We start from the raw sequence: 14,335 nt of genomic DNA on the forward strand, positions 1-14,335 counted from the left end.
TGTGCACGCTCGCCTCTATCATTTCACTCGATCCTGACCTAGCACCAGTCCACGGCAGCATCCCCATGGCAGAGATGAGGGGGGAGGCCCAGAGATTAAGAGACCTCCCTGCTGTCCCAAACCCCACAGCTGCCCCAGGGTCTGAGGACATCTGGCCCAGTGTTCACTGCACCGTGTCCCAGCTCTTTCTCAAACTGTAGAACAGGACGGGACAGGAGACCTCATGCTGGCCTGGACCCACATCTCACTTTCTCTGCTGTGTGGCCTTACACAGCTGTCCTTGCTTCTCTGGGCCTCCTCTTTCTCCACTGGGAAATGACAATTAACACGCAGGATTGTTCTGAAGATCAGGCTCCCAGCAAACAGGATGTGCTCGACAAGTGTGGCTCAGTCCCCTTTTCTGTTATTCTCCAGCCAGTGTTTTGACTGGGACAGAGAAAACAGATTCTTAAAAACAACTTGTAGAAAAAGTGCAATTTACCTGTTGGCCACCAGAGTGCAGTCAATTTCTGGTCGCTTGGTTTTGGGAATGACATACAGTGGGTACCTGTCCCCATGTCGAATGAACACATGCACGGAGACCAGCTTAAAATGATGTGGGGCGTGACCTGTAGGAGAGGAGCGGATTGCCTGGTTAGCATTTAGGAGGTATGGACCCTGTCCAGTCCACAGAAGAGCACGGATGAGCATGGCAGCAGGGTGCCATGGAGGGGGGTGCTCACAAGGCAGGTGGAGGAACAGAGACAGGGCCAGTTAGGTCTCAGACACCCCCGCCCCCAAAGTAACAGGGAGACTCTGGGAGTGTAACTGGGAGCTGGCAGCCAGCAGCCAGTAAAATGGGGTCCCGATGATTCACGCAGCCCCTCTCACATCCACAGCCTGAGGGAGGCCTACGAAGGGCTGGAAACAATGACTTCTGCTTTGAAGCTCCATGAAACAGGGGCTCCTAACTGGCTCAGTCGACAGCATGCAACTCTTAATCTCAGGGTTGTGAGTTCAAGCCCCACATTGGGTGTGGAGCCTACTTAAAAAAATAAAATAAAGCTCCATAAAACAAATCAGGGCACAGTATGATAAAAATATTCAATATCATTCTTTGATACATTTAAAAAAAAGCAGAAGTCAACACAGAAATCCTATTTTGCTACACCTTTACTGCAAGATACCAACAGAGCAGCCCGCATCCTGTGGATGTCCAAAGCCCTGAGAAAGTTTCCTGGAAAGGGGGGTAGACAGGGGTGACGCCCTTGAGTCCATAAAGCCTGCCTTTCCATCTCTGGTATCTCAACAGAAACCATGAGGGTGAATGTGTGCAGAGGGTCTCTCATGAGCCATGTGCTATTCCAGAGTGGTTACGGAAGCCTCTGGGCAGCCTTGTGAGTAGGGACTGCTACTTATGCCCATTTCACAGATGAGGAAGCTAAGACCTGGGAACTCATTCAAGGGCACAGCCTACAGGGTGTGAGCAGCTACAGAGTGTGAGCCCAGGCCACCTGTCCCTTCCTACTACGCTGTGCTGCTTGAAGAACTACTAGTCCCCAGAGGGGTGCGCGTCCAGGTGCCACACTGGGCGGCACAGGAAGGCCTACCTTCCATGCTGCGCTCAGCCACGCTGGGAATGTTGCAGTACAAGAGAGCTTCGTAAATGGGGTCCGTCACGGGGGGCTCAGTCACCGGCTCAGGCATGACTCTCTTTCGACTCTTGCTACTCACTCCATTTTTAGCTGTGGACACTGGGGTCAGGTGGACTGCAAGGGAAGCAAAGCAGGTCATGACACGTGCAGTCACCGGGGGGTGGGGTACCAGGCCAGCCCCAGGGCCCCAGAGCACGGCTGGATTTTCACCAAGTAACTCTTCTCCTCCCTCAGCACTGGGGTGGAATTCAGTCCAGCCAGAGGTCAGCTTCTCATCAGGAACTGTTTCTTGAGCCCCCACTTTGCCCTGTCTCTTTCTCAAGGCCATTACCTCCTCCCGACCAGTAATGAGCTGTGCAAAGGCAGGTGGGCCACCCTGGAGAAAGGGGCTTTGCTCCGATGGTAAAGGAAGAACTTTGTGCAGCCTGGTTACTTTATTCTTAACACCCTTTGAATTCTAGTAAATTCCAGAGAGGAAAACCATCACCTCTTGAGTGCCTAGGAAGTACCAGATGTGGGGACAGATCTCATTTCCTATCACTGGCTTTGTACCTTGAGGTCCCCAGGAGCCCGATGACAGGCATCACTCATTAATCCTCACAAGACCACTGTTACAAAGGAGGGAGCCTGGTGCTAAGTGGGAAGTTGAGGCAGCCGCCCAAGGCGGAGGTGGTGGACAAAGCCCCATGCGAAGCTCATTCCTCTGCCTCCAGGCCAGGTTTTCCCCACCAGTCTTCCGGATGTCATGTGTGGGCCCTGCAGTCTATCTGTCATCTAGCACCCCTCTTTTTGTGGGTGAACCGCTCCTTCCGCATGTCCCTGTCCCCAGCTGCGGATGGACATGTGACCAAGTCAATGAGGACAGTGATGGGGCAATTAGTCTCCTTTTGCTTGACAGAGGCACTGTGCACACACTAGAAAAGGGTCTCTTTTGTATGCCAATCTCTAAGAACAGAAACCCGGGGCTGCCCCAGCTACCTGTCCCTCCTCAGAGAGCCTCTGTCTGCAGTGGGAGAAAATGATGCTGAGTAGAGACAAGGCAGACCAAGACATGCAGAGGCTTAATCAGAGAGAGAGAGAGTTGAGGACATCTATTCTTGGAGACCTTGGGTTCAGATGTGGCTGAAGCCAGACCTCTCTTAGATGTCCCAGCTATATACATTGTACATAACCCTTGCTGCTTAAGCTAGTTTGAATTGGGCTTTAGTTACTTTCAACCAAATGAGTCCTGACTAATAGACTTTATCAATTACTTATAAGCAGATGTAAGTCCATCTTTTGGGTTGATGGTCCCCAACTTTTCCATGTATGGGGGACCTCTTTGCAGCATCACACATTTTCTGGAACTCTCTACGCAATAATAGTTGTATTTTTAGTATCCACCAGCTGAGGAAATGTACAGAAATAGTTGTGTCCATGTATCATTAAATTTCTAAAAGATTTATTAACCACCAGAATATATATACATACATTTGAACAACAGCTAAAACAGGGCCCAACCACCAGTTTAAATCCATTTAAATTCCCTAATTCCTTCTACAGATTTTTCCAAATAAGTACTTAAGACTTCCCTTGGGCAAACAGATGTCATAAAAAGGTAAAAGACAAACAATCCACTCATTGAAAGGAAAATATTTGCAACCTACATAACAGACAAATTATTAATATCCAAAATACATATGGGATCCTACAACTAAAACATTGGCAGGGGACACGAGTAGGCTGATTACAGAAAAACAAATGCCAGTGGCAATGAACATACAAAAAGATATCCAACGTTATTCATACTTAAATGCAGTCTCTGATCCCGCCTATCAGACTAGAATATCATGTTTTAATAATAATAGCAGTACTGACAAGGGTATGAAAACCCACTTCCACACCACAGGTAAGAGTGGAAATAGAAACTGTCCGTAAACATTTGGCAGTATCTACTAAATGTTCTATGTGCCTTATCCCCGATTCCATTACTCCGCATTTTGGAATTTACTCATCGGACATCAATCCCAATCACAAAGCTATGTGGCCAAGGAGATTCGCTGTAAGGCTGCTTGTAGTAACGGAAAAAGGGCAACGACTAAATATCCCTTGTTAACAGAACAGAACGCTACATCCATTTTGGGAATATTCTGCTACAGTTAAAGAGAATGGAAAAGAATCAAAGATAAATGAAACGAGGTGAAAATACCAAGTTACTGGATAAGAAAAAAACAAACTATAAATATACGAATATATAAGCATCAGTTTATTATGTAAGTACACAGAAAAATGTCTATAAGGACATCCATTATAATGCAGCAGTGGTTTCCTCTGGGGAATGGGTGGAACAGGGTATGAACAAGTATTTTTATTGTTTTTCTCCCGAAATATTTATATTGTTTTACAGATCTACATACATACACATTTACAGTAAGCATGTGTTACATACCTCCTCTACGTATAGACATAAACGTGTCTTTCCAGAACATCCAGATATACTTCTCTTATCAGCACATTTTCATTCCTTACTTGTATTAAAACAACCGTCACAGAGCTATAGAACTGGTCCTTCACCAATTCAAATTAGTCTTTTGGTTGGCCCTACAGCCACTTTCTTCACAGCAGCTGGAAATGGCCAGAACTGCTAAAACACAAGCTCAGGTGTCCAGAGGTAATTTACCATTGTGGGATTTGGGTCAGAGCAAGGGAAGGAGAAAAGGATATGGCTGAAGGCAGCATCTTAATGACCCAGCAATTCTGGCCGTGTGGTAACCCTCAGTCCTAAACTCTGCTCTTTCATGAAACGGTACCAGATTCTGGCCCCTTGGCCATGCCTGCGGGCACATTTCCTTTGAGTCTGGGCCAGGCAGAGGTGAAGCTAAGGACATGTGAACGTAAGAGTGACATAGGAACATAGGGACACAGGTTTGCAAGCTTACCTGTAAGCACGTGGTGTGGGGTAAGGCCTATGGGAGCCACCACTTGGGAACTGCTAGACTGAATGTGTCCCCCTAAAATTCACATGTTGAGGGGCGCCTGGGTGGCTCAGTGGGTTAAGCCGCTGCCTTCGGCTCAGGTCATGATCTCAGGGTCCTGGGATCGAGTCCCGCATCGGGCTCTCTGCTCAGCAGGGAGCCTGCTTCCCTCTCTGCCTGCCTCTCCGACTACTTGTGATTTCTCTCTGTCAAATAAATAAATAAAATCTTAAAAAAAAAAAAAAAAAAGCTATTTAAAAAAAATAAAAATAAAAAAAAATAAAATAAAATTCACATGTTGAAACCCTAACCCTCAATGTGATAGTATTGGGAGGGGAGGCCTTTGGAAGATGATTCGGTCAAATGGGATTAGCATCCTCATAACTGAGACCCCAAAGAGTAATCCCCCGCCTGGCCCTCCACCATCTGAGTTTACAGAGAAAAGATACCTTCTGAGAAGCGGGTCTTCATAGACACTGAATCTTCAGGTGCTTTGATCCTGGACTTCCCAGTCTTCAGAACAAAAAAATATAAATTTCTGTTGTTTATAAGCTACCCCATTAATGGCATTTTTATTAAGCTGCCCAGTGGAATAGGAAGGAACGAGGGTGGTTGTGCGACCCAAGGAAGCAGTGGTTTGAAAGACACAGATAGAGACTGGGTGATAATCAGAGGCCTTCGATCCAGAAAGATTTCATCTACTACTTCCTCGGCATCTGAACCTATCGGCCTCACCCATGCTACTGAGATCACCCCATGCCGTTTGTACCCTGCTGAGTCACCAGAATGCAGGGTGGGTCCACACAGGGCCCTTCAGTGAGCCCTCCAGATGCTAGACATTTGGGGGAGCTTCTGATGCACAGAAGCCAGGGGGCAAGACGTCTCCTCCAGATCCACCCTCCTACCTCCTCACCCCCAACTTAGTTCTCACTGTCCTGAACTGCTCGGAGCTGCCCCCACTGCCACAGGGTGGGCACACCCCTCCTTTTGTGTTTAACTATCCTCATTCCACCACCGTTCCCCAAATCTGGCCAACTCCATTATGATCCTGGTGTCACTGCTCTGGGAAGCCCACTCCAACATCCCTCTTCCATTGGCCCCCCTGACTCCTGGTCCTTGCTGCCATCTTGCCTCACAACACAGTACTCATAAACAGGGTTGTCCACAGTTGCTCAACAGGCCACCCCAAACATCGAGGGAGTCAGGGCTGTATCTTTTTCATCTTTATATTCCCCATCCGACCAGCAAAGGGCAGGTGTCCTACATGGCTTGTTGAACTGGAGGCCCACTCTGAGCCAGGCGCTGGGCTCTACGCTTTGAGGAAGTGTTTTACTGGACAGAGAAAAGACGGGCAAGGGCCTGGGTCAGGAGCAGATTGTTACTTAACAGCACAGGCCCTTGAGCCATAAGCCCCTAGGTGACCTTGGGCCTCAGGCCACCTCAGTTGCTTGGACAGACTCAGTGACCCACAGGATCAGCAGGTGATCCTACAGCCAGGTGTCTGCTGCCAGCTCATTACCAGGGAGGCTCTGACTTGCACACGACAAGTTAGAGTCCCTCCGCTAGGTGTGGGCTCGAAGCCCATGCCCAGGGTCTCTAGCTCATCTCCCTGTATCAGAGCTCTGGTCAAGGACAGACGACACACATCTACCTGCACACCTGGCTTTCCTCCACTAGCTTTAGCCTGTATGCAAGCCCTTCACAGGTGCCTCAAATCTGACTTGCCTGAGCGTTGTGGGGGCTCCCATCCCGGGATCAGATCACCGCCCCTCCCTTCCTTCTCTGGAGGGGCACTCCCTGCCCCTGCCCCATGCCAACACTGTGGCCAGGTGGAGGGCTACCATGCTGCTCCTCTAAGATCCCGCCCATGCCTTACTGACTGACAGGGACCCGAGTCTAGCCACTTGTGCCAACGAGGCCCCTTTCGAGGAAAGAAAGGTTTCCCCATGTAGAAGCAGCAATTTCATAAGAAGTGAGGTGGCCTCCTGCCATCCCTACTCGAGGTTATAGGCCACTTCCTACTGTCCCTAGGCCTATGTGGTTCAGTTGTCAGCTCCTCCTCTCCTTACGCTGATATCCTGGCAGATCCAAATCAGGTGTTAGGGACCCACAGGTGTTCTGGTGAAGGCAAACACGACAGGCAAAAGTGTTGGCTCACCTCGCCATTGCTGACTCAGCTGCCTGAGTCACATCACTGACCATGTCAGCAAAGACCCTCATGGGGCCAAAGGCACGGCCCCACCATGTACCTTTTACCTCCCTTGCTCCAGGGCCTACGTCACCCTCAGTGCTGGACTGGTCATCTTCCCAGCAGACGGTAGTAACCTCTTGGGACATGTCATTTCTGGGGCCGCTAAAGTCTGTCCTCGGTCACGTGTGCTGCCATGGCTGTCCATGGTTCTGAATGCAGGGAGGTGGTAGGAAGCTGCGGGCTACTGAGTCACAATCGTGGGTTTGAGCCCTGACTTTGTTACTTCCCAGCTGCATGACCTTAGGCAAATCCTCCTGCCTCACTATGCCTCATGCCCTTCTCCCATAAAACGAAGATGATGGCATCTCGACCAGCGTGGGGTCATGGATGGCCCAAGACCTCCCCTGTGGGACACTGAGCTGTGCCTGCTGTGTATCCCTTCTTAGGGATAAAGAAGTGCTATTTGCATGGGGCGCCTGGGTGGCTAAGTGGGTTAAGCCTCTGCCTTCAGCTCAGGTCATGATCTCAGGGTCCTGGGATTGAGCCCCACATCGGATTCTCTGCTCAGCAGGGAGCCTGCTTCCTCCTCTATGACTGCCTCTCTGCCTACTTGTGATCTCTGTTTGTCAAATAAATAAAATCTTAAAAAAAAAAAAAGTGCTATTTGTATGTCTGGAAGTGATTATTCTGGCTCCTTCCAGGCTCTCAGAAGGTGCTCCCTTCAACTCGGGATCTGGAAGGGATGCTGTCCCTCTGTGTCCACAACTTTCACAGAAACACAATGGACCAGTCTCCTGTCCCCTCTCAACTACCCAATTTTAGCAGCTTTTCTGACTCCTTTAAATACATTCAGCTTATCTAAGATGGCACCTTTTTTTTTTTAAGCTCCACACCCAGTGAGGGCTTGATCTCAGGACCCTGATATCAAGAGTCACATGCTCTACTGACTGAGCCCACAAGATGCCCCCAAGATGCCACCTTCTTATATGCTAAAATACCCCTACTTCCAGTATCCCCCAATAATCCAAAGGCTCTTGAATTCCGTCTCCTTCACTGGCCTGCCAAAGAATAATGATTTGCTCTACAGGTAGTTCCCACAATTCCCTCAGTGCCCCTCCATCCACCGAGTTGTCTTAAAGGTCCATCGTGCCTCTGCCCTGCACTGAATATAAAAATGTCTGTGAGTAATTCTCAAATATAAACCAAATGGAGACCCATTCTGTTATTTGCCTTTGGCCATTTGCTTTTAGAGGCAGGATGAGAAATCATGCTTAGGGTTGCAAGGTGGAAGTCAAGTCCACATTTGCATACTTTGAGAAACTTGGTTTACATGGGCAAGATTGATCAAACAGCTGAATCTACCCTTTCTGAACCATCCACTTTGGGCCACAAAACAATACCAACCTTTCCTGTTCTCCTTGTTCTCAACTATTCTTCATTCCTTATTCTTGTTGCCTCATGGTGAACCACTGTTAGGTAAGAATCTAGTAAGTGCTGTTGGTGCCAGTGATAAGCCTGGTCCCATTTAGGAAGCCAGCAAACCATAGGAGGTATGGCTCATGGGTTTGGGACTTGGCACAGAGAACAGGCTGGAGGTTTTGCCCTGGGCTGTTCCCAAGCTCTTATCTCCCCTGTGCCTGACCCTCCCTCTGACGTCAGCCACTGAGCCATCAGTGCAAGGACTGCCAGAGCACAGGGCCAGGGTTCCCACGGTGGCCTGAGCTTCAGCCCAGCTGTGGCCTCCTAGAGGGGACAGGAAATCTCACTGTCTTCTTAAGCAACTGATAAATGGCCTGGCCCAAACAGAGTCCTTTGGATTAGATGACAGAAGTCCTAAGGACTCCAAATCATTACAGAAACTAGAAATCAGAGAGAAATCCAAGGACAAGCCCCCAGAAAGAATTGAGAGAAGAACCTCAGCCATCCTTAACCACTCAGAGAACCTTAGCCACTTGAAAGAACCTTAGCCATCCTTAACTCATAGCCTGAATCCCCCTGCCTCCCCTTTGGGAATCTGACAAAAGCTATTGCTCCTCAACCCTGAAAAAGAGCTGCACACACAAGCTTCTGAATTTGCATTCTGAGGGCTCACAGGAACCCCCAAAGCCACACGAGATGATGCGGACATCTGTGGACTCAGGATAACAACTCAGTGTGCCTGGAAATAGGTTTCTGATTTTGACACACTTGATAGGAGATTTTTTTTTCCCCCCAAAATGAAAAGGGAGCTTTACAACTCACATAAACATGTGTTCATCCTAAAATAGTCATTCAACACTAAGGTATAAAAAGAAGTGAAAATCACCCATAATCTTATCACCCGGAACAACCCACAGTCTATATTTTAGTGCATACATATGGCTGGATGTCCTGCCGGAGGTGTCTGTGCTTCTGTCCCTGCTCTGAGGAGAGTCACTAAGGCCCAAGAGCATCATTTCCCTTCCCCTCAAGAAACAAGTAAGTTTTCCGGGTCTCAAAGGCCTATCTTTTGGAAGCACTAAACCCCACGGAGCCACCAAACCAACTGTCCAGGAAGGCGGCTGGTCATCTGCCTTCTGTGAAAAGGATCACGAGGAAGACACAGCCAGGAATGAGGGTGCGCTTTCGGGAAGCCCCCCGCACTGAAAGACAATGCTGAGGGAGGGGCACTCACCCTCAGGTGACTGGATGGACTGGCCAGCCCACCCTCTGGTGGATGCCTAGGGTGGGGGAGAGGCAGAGCTCTGGCTGGCTTCTAGGTTCCCCAGAGGACACCCCCAGAGAGTGGGGTTCCACCCCTTAGATGACACAGGAAAGCCAGCGAGAAGGGCAGGGGCATGATGTGATGCTGCGGCCCAAGCCCGACAGGTCAGAGGGTCCATGGGTCGTGGTGACTCCTGGTCCCTTCTGCCTGGAGGCAGCCTGGCTCTGCGGGGCGCATGAGGCACTGGCTGCCGACAGTGAAGATGGTCGGAGGGCTCTCTCTAGGTGTGGCCTGGCTCCCTCAGATTCTAGATTCAGATTCCGCCCTCCAGACCTTATTCCTGGTAGTTTCAGGAACCCCCGGGGCCACCCTCCCCTCGGGGCGGAGCCGCTCCCAAGACCAGGGGCTCCACCTCTGATTACCACTGACCTCAGGTCAAGGTGGACTTTCTCAGGTTTTTTGTTTTTTGTTTTTTAATGTCATCCAGCTTGGAGCAGGTGCGCTGTTGCCAAGACAACCGGTGGGGGGGGCCCAAGTTCATCAGTGCAGTTGGAGCAAATTCCCTCCACCTGGGCAAACTCCCACTGTGTCCTTGGCTCCCCTCCACGGTGGTTAATCCAATGTAAACATCCTTCCGCTTTCTCTCCTATTTTGTCCCTCTCCTCACACAGTCTTGGCATAGGCAGATGCTCTCCCTGAGTTCACTGGCTACTTTTACTAACATTCTCTTGTTTTACTAACTAGCCCCAATAGTCTCCTCTTCTCTAAAATGGGAGATTTCCTTCTTGCCGATACTGTTGACATACACACGAGTATTCCCATGTAAAATACCGTATGTACTTTTAGTTATGGACAACCTTGCAGGTGAATACCGACAGGTATGTGTAACCAGAGCATAGTGGCTGCAAGAGGATTTACTGTTGGTCGCTCTGCTGCCTTCCCCCCTTTTGCCTCTTGTAAGCAATGCTGCACTAAATACCTTTAAACATACATTTCTATCCTCTCGTCTAATTATTCTTCGGAGAAATTCTCTAAGATCAGAAACTGGGAAGGAAGGAAAGAAGGAGGGACGGAGAGAAAGAAGAAGCAGAAAGAGAGAGAGGAGAGAAACAATGTCCTCCCCACCCCCAAGGGATACTAGAAAAGTCCATTTTTAGCTCATGGAAGGGCCTGCTACATGATACTCTGCCCCAACAATGTAACTAAAACATGAACTTAAAACATAGGACGAAAGCTGATCTGTCACACTTAATTTTGACACCTACAGAATTTTTTCACTCACAGATATTTATTTAACACTATGGGGTAGATGGACAGGAAGGATTCAGAGAAAAAGCAAAATTAAAACTCTCAGAAATCAGGGGCGCCTGCGTGGTTCAGCTGTTAAGTGTCTGCCTTTGGCTCAGGTCATGATCCCAGGGTCCTGGGATCGAGTTCCACACTGGGCTTCCTGCTCAGTGGGAAGCCTGCTTCTTCCTCTCCCTCTACAGCTCCCCTTGCTTGTGTTCCCTCTCTCACTAAGTCTATCTCTGTCAAATAAATAAAAATCTTTAAAAAAAAACCCAAAACTCTCAGAAATCAAACAGAAAATAAACCTCCAAGAAAAGAACTGAAATAAATACAAAATACTAATGTAAAACTTAAGTGATAATGATGAGATTAGGATATCATATACAGAACTTCTTAGGTTAAAAATGCAAGCCATCATGGGGCACCTGGGTGCAGTGGGTTAAGCCTCTGCCTTTGGCTCAGGTCATGATCTCAGGGTCCTGGGATTGAGCTCCGCATCGGGCTCTCCACTGAGGAGGGAGCCTGCTTCCCCCTCTCTCTCTGCCTGCCTCTCTGCCTACTTGTGATCTCTCTCTATCAAATAAATAAATAAAAATCTTTAAAAAAAATTTAAAAAATGCAAGCCATCATATTTAATTCCTCATTTAAAAAAAAGATTTTATTTATTTATTTGATAGAAAGAGATAGCCAGAGAGGGAACACAAGCAGGGGGAGTGGGAGAGGGACAAGCAGTCTCCCTGCTGAGCCTGGAGCCCGATGCGGGACTCAGTCCTAGGACGCTGGGATCATGACCTGGGCCGAAGGCAGCTGCTTAAAGACTGAGCCATCCAGGTGCCCTAATTCCTCATTCTTTCTGACTCCAATTCACCAAAATAAAACCCCAGGAGGAATCTTACTATGGCTTTTAAAATAGAGTACACATGGATGCCTGGGTATCTCAGTCAGTTGGGCATCCAACTCTTGGTTTCAGCTCAGGTCATGATCTCGGGGTCCTGAGATAGAGCCCTGCTTCATTGTGTTAGGCTCTGTGTTCAGCAGGGGTCTGCTTGAGTTTCTCTCTCCCTCTGCCCCTCTCCCTGCTTGTGCACTGTTTCTCTATCTAAAATAACTAAATAAACGTTTTTTACAAAAACAAATAGAGTACACAGTACTCAAGACCCTTGGCATTCTAAGAGTTGCACCCCCAAACCTTTGCCATGAAAACATTAAAATCTTCTTGAATCCCCAGTTCACACATAGCCCTGGGGTACCTGCTTTTCTCCATAAAACAGACACAGAATAAAGAGCAGGAGTGACAAAGCACCCGGGCTGGCTACCAGGGCCAGGCCTGCCCAGCAGCCAGGAGCTCACTCCTGGCTGTTAGTATCCAAATTTGTGCCTCAGCAAAATCCATGGTGCCATCTACCACAGAGTTAGGGTGCCTGCAGAGAGTGGGAGCCGTGAATGCCAACAGCCAACTACGGAGAGCAGGCTGAAGTCAAGGTCTGAATGACCACGGCGAATATGACAACACCCAATCATTCATTTTTCAGGGCTCCTCACTCTCCTTCTCAGAGGCAATTTTCTTCTAATTTACACACTGTTCTACCAAAGCTTTGGTAGAACAGAGGACAAGGGATCCAAAGCAGCATATAAAGGGGGGGGGCTGTGGGGGCTGCAGGAAAATGCTGGCTCTGTGGGAAAAGAGATACCAGGAAAACTACTCAAGACACATACACACACCACTCATACACCACTCACATGTACCACATACACACCACTCACATACACACACTGCCACTCATACACACTAAACACACCCCCCACTCACATACCACATACGTACAACTCACACACACTGAGGTGGTTCAGCTGGGGTGCCTATTGAACATACACACACACCACACCCATACTACCTTTCACACACTAATTTGGCCCAGATGGGTTACCTACTGAACACACACGGCACTCACACCACATACACACCACCACCACTCACACCACATAAACACAACTCACACATAGGCTGGTTTGGCTGGGGTGCCTACTGAACAGACACACATACAGAGAGCTGATTAAGCCAAGGCTCCTCGGGGGCCTACCCGTTTCCCTCGCCTTTGGGGCCCCACCTCTCTGCTGCCATTCTGTCTCCTTCATGGCCTCCCTTCCCTGGTCTGCCAAGATCTCATCTTTCCCTTGTCCTCTTCTTCCTCCGACCTGTACCAGGGGCACAAATTCCCAAGGTGACAGGGTTCAGCAAGCAGAGACCATGGAGAAAGGAAGAGCTTGCACTCCCCTCAACAGGGGCAGCCAGAACCCAGCTGCTGGCTCCAGGCACTGTCCCCGAAGGGACCATGGGTCTTGGCATACTGGACAGTCTGGTTTTTGTTTTTGTTTTTCAAGAGGGGCTTAAAATTTACATGAAATTGCCTAAATTCCAAAACACTGGTAAATAAATACAAAAAGGTGAAAACACTAGTTGGGCCAAATAAAAACCTTGGTCTGGAGTGATTTCCACATGCTGCTGGGAGACATGGTCTCCTCAGGTCATGGCTTTGAGAAGAGTGAACACAAAGTCCTCCAGCAGGGTCTCTCTTCGGCTCAGATCCTGAAACCACTTTCCAGCATGACACGGTACTGAGACAGCCCTCAGATACCTCATCGACACCTCCAACCCCTTGTCCTACTCCACACCTGGCTTGTCCATGTGCTGGGGCCTTATCCAGACCCAGGGAGCCGTCAACCCCACACGGTTACCTCCCAGGCCATGTTCTGGGCATTTCCTTTAGCCTTTGGTGTATTTCACCCCGGTGGAGATGAGACGTTTATGTGAATGAGGCATCTGCTGAACTGCTCATGCCAGACTCCTGTGTGTCATGGTGAGGTCTTCCCCTCCTCTTTTCACCCCAGCCCACTCTACCACCCAGTTGGCTCAGAGCCCCACAGCATCCCCTGCCACTTTGGCTGCACAGATCCTTCTTCTAGGGCCAATACCTTAAAGACGCCCCCTCAGCCTTTTATGGAGGGAAACCTGCCTGAGTTGCCACCCAGCTTCACCCTGCCATCAGCCTCTGAACAGGGAGTGCCCAGGATTTGTGCTTATCAGACTTGCCCAGGAAGCATGTCAAAAGTTCAGATTTCTGGGTTCCCACGCCTGCCAAAATTCCGGTTCTGTAGGGAGGGGCACAAAATGAGCTCTCTTTTGGTCATAGAGCAGGCATTCTTTAAAAGTTTCCAGAGCCACTCTCCTCAAGGTGCTCAGGAGACCACACAGGGCAGATATTGTCCTGGTCTATGGTCCTTCCAAGCCATCCGTCTTCTGGTGTGTTCCCTGCTTCCAGGGTCTCCCCATAGCCTTCAGGATATAACGTAGAGATGGAGGTGGCCCCAGCATTTGTCCACCTTAATAGCTACATGCAGGCAACTACCAGGGTCCTACTCTCTTTCACTCTGTCTCTGCACACCCATGTCATTCTGCGGGAATGCCTCTCCCACTTTCCTTCATGACCAACTCCTACTCACCCCTTAAGGACGAAGCTCAGATGTTACCTCTGCTGGGGAGTCGTCTGTGAATTCTCAGACTAGATTAGCTTCTTGTCCTCTT

The 14,335-nt window shown here is 49.0% G+C and overlaps 1 protein-coding gene across 7 annotated transcripts in view; it reads right to left on the minus strand.

The window, feature by feature from the left end:
* Positions 1-14,335, minus strand: part of PXYLP1 (2-phosphoxylose phosphatase 1) — a 69,349-nt gene that overhangs the window by 15,040 nt on the left and 39,974 nt on the right. For all 7 annotated transcript variants that reach the window (XM_059391858.1, XM_059391857.1, XM_059391854.1 and 4 more), the window contains 2 exons: positions 1,590-1,748; positions 482-608 (listed from right to left, as the gene is read on the minus strand). In XM_059391858.1, coding sequence (XP_059247841.1) covers positions 482-608; positions 1,590-1,748 — 286 coding nt within the window. The remainder of the gene's footprint in view (positions 1-481; positions 609-1,589; positions 1,749-14,335) is intronic.

This window comes from Mustela nigripes, chromosome 2, assembly GCF_022355385.1.
Source record: "Mustela nigripes isolate SB6536 chromosome 2, MUSNIG.SB6536, whole genome shotgun sequence".
Classification (NCBI taxonomy): Eukaryota; Metazoa; Chordata; class Mammalia; order Carnivora; family Mustelidae; genus Mustela; species Mustela nigripes.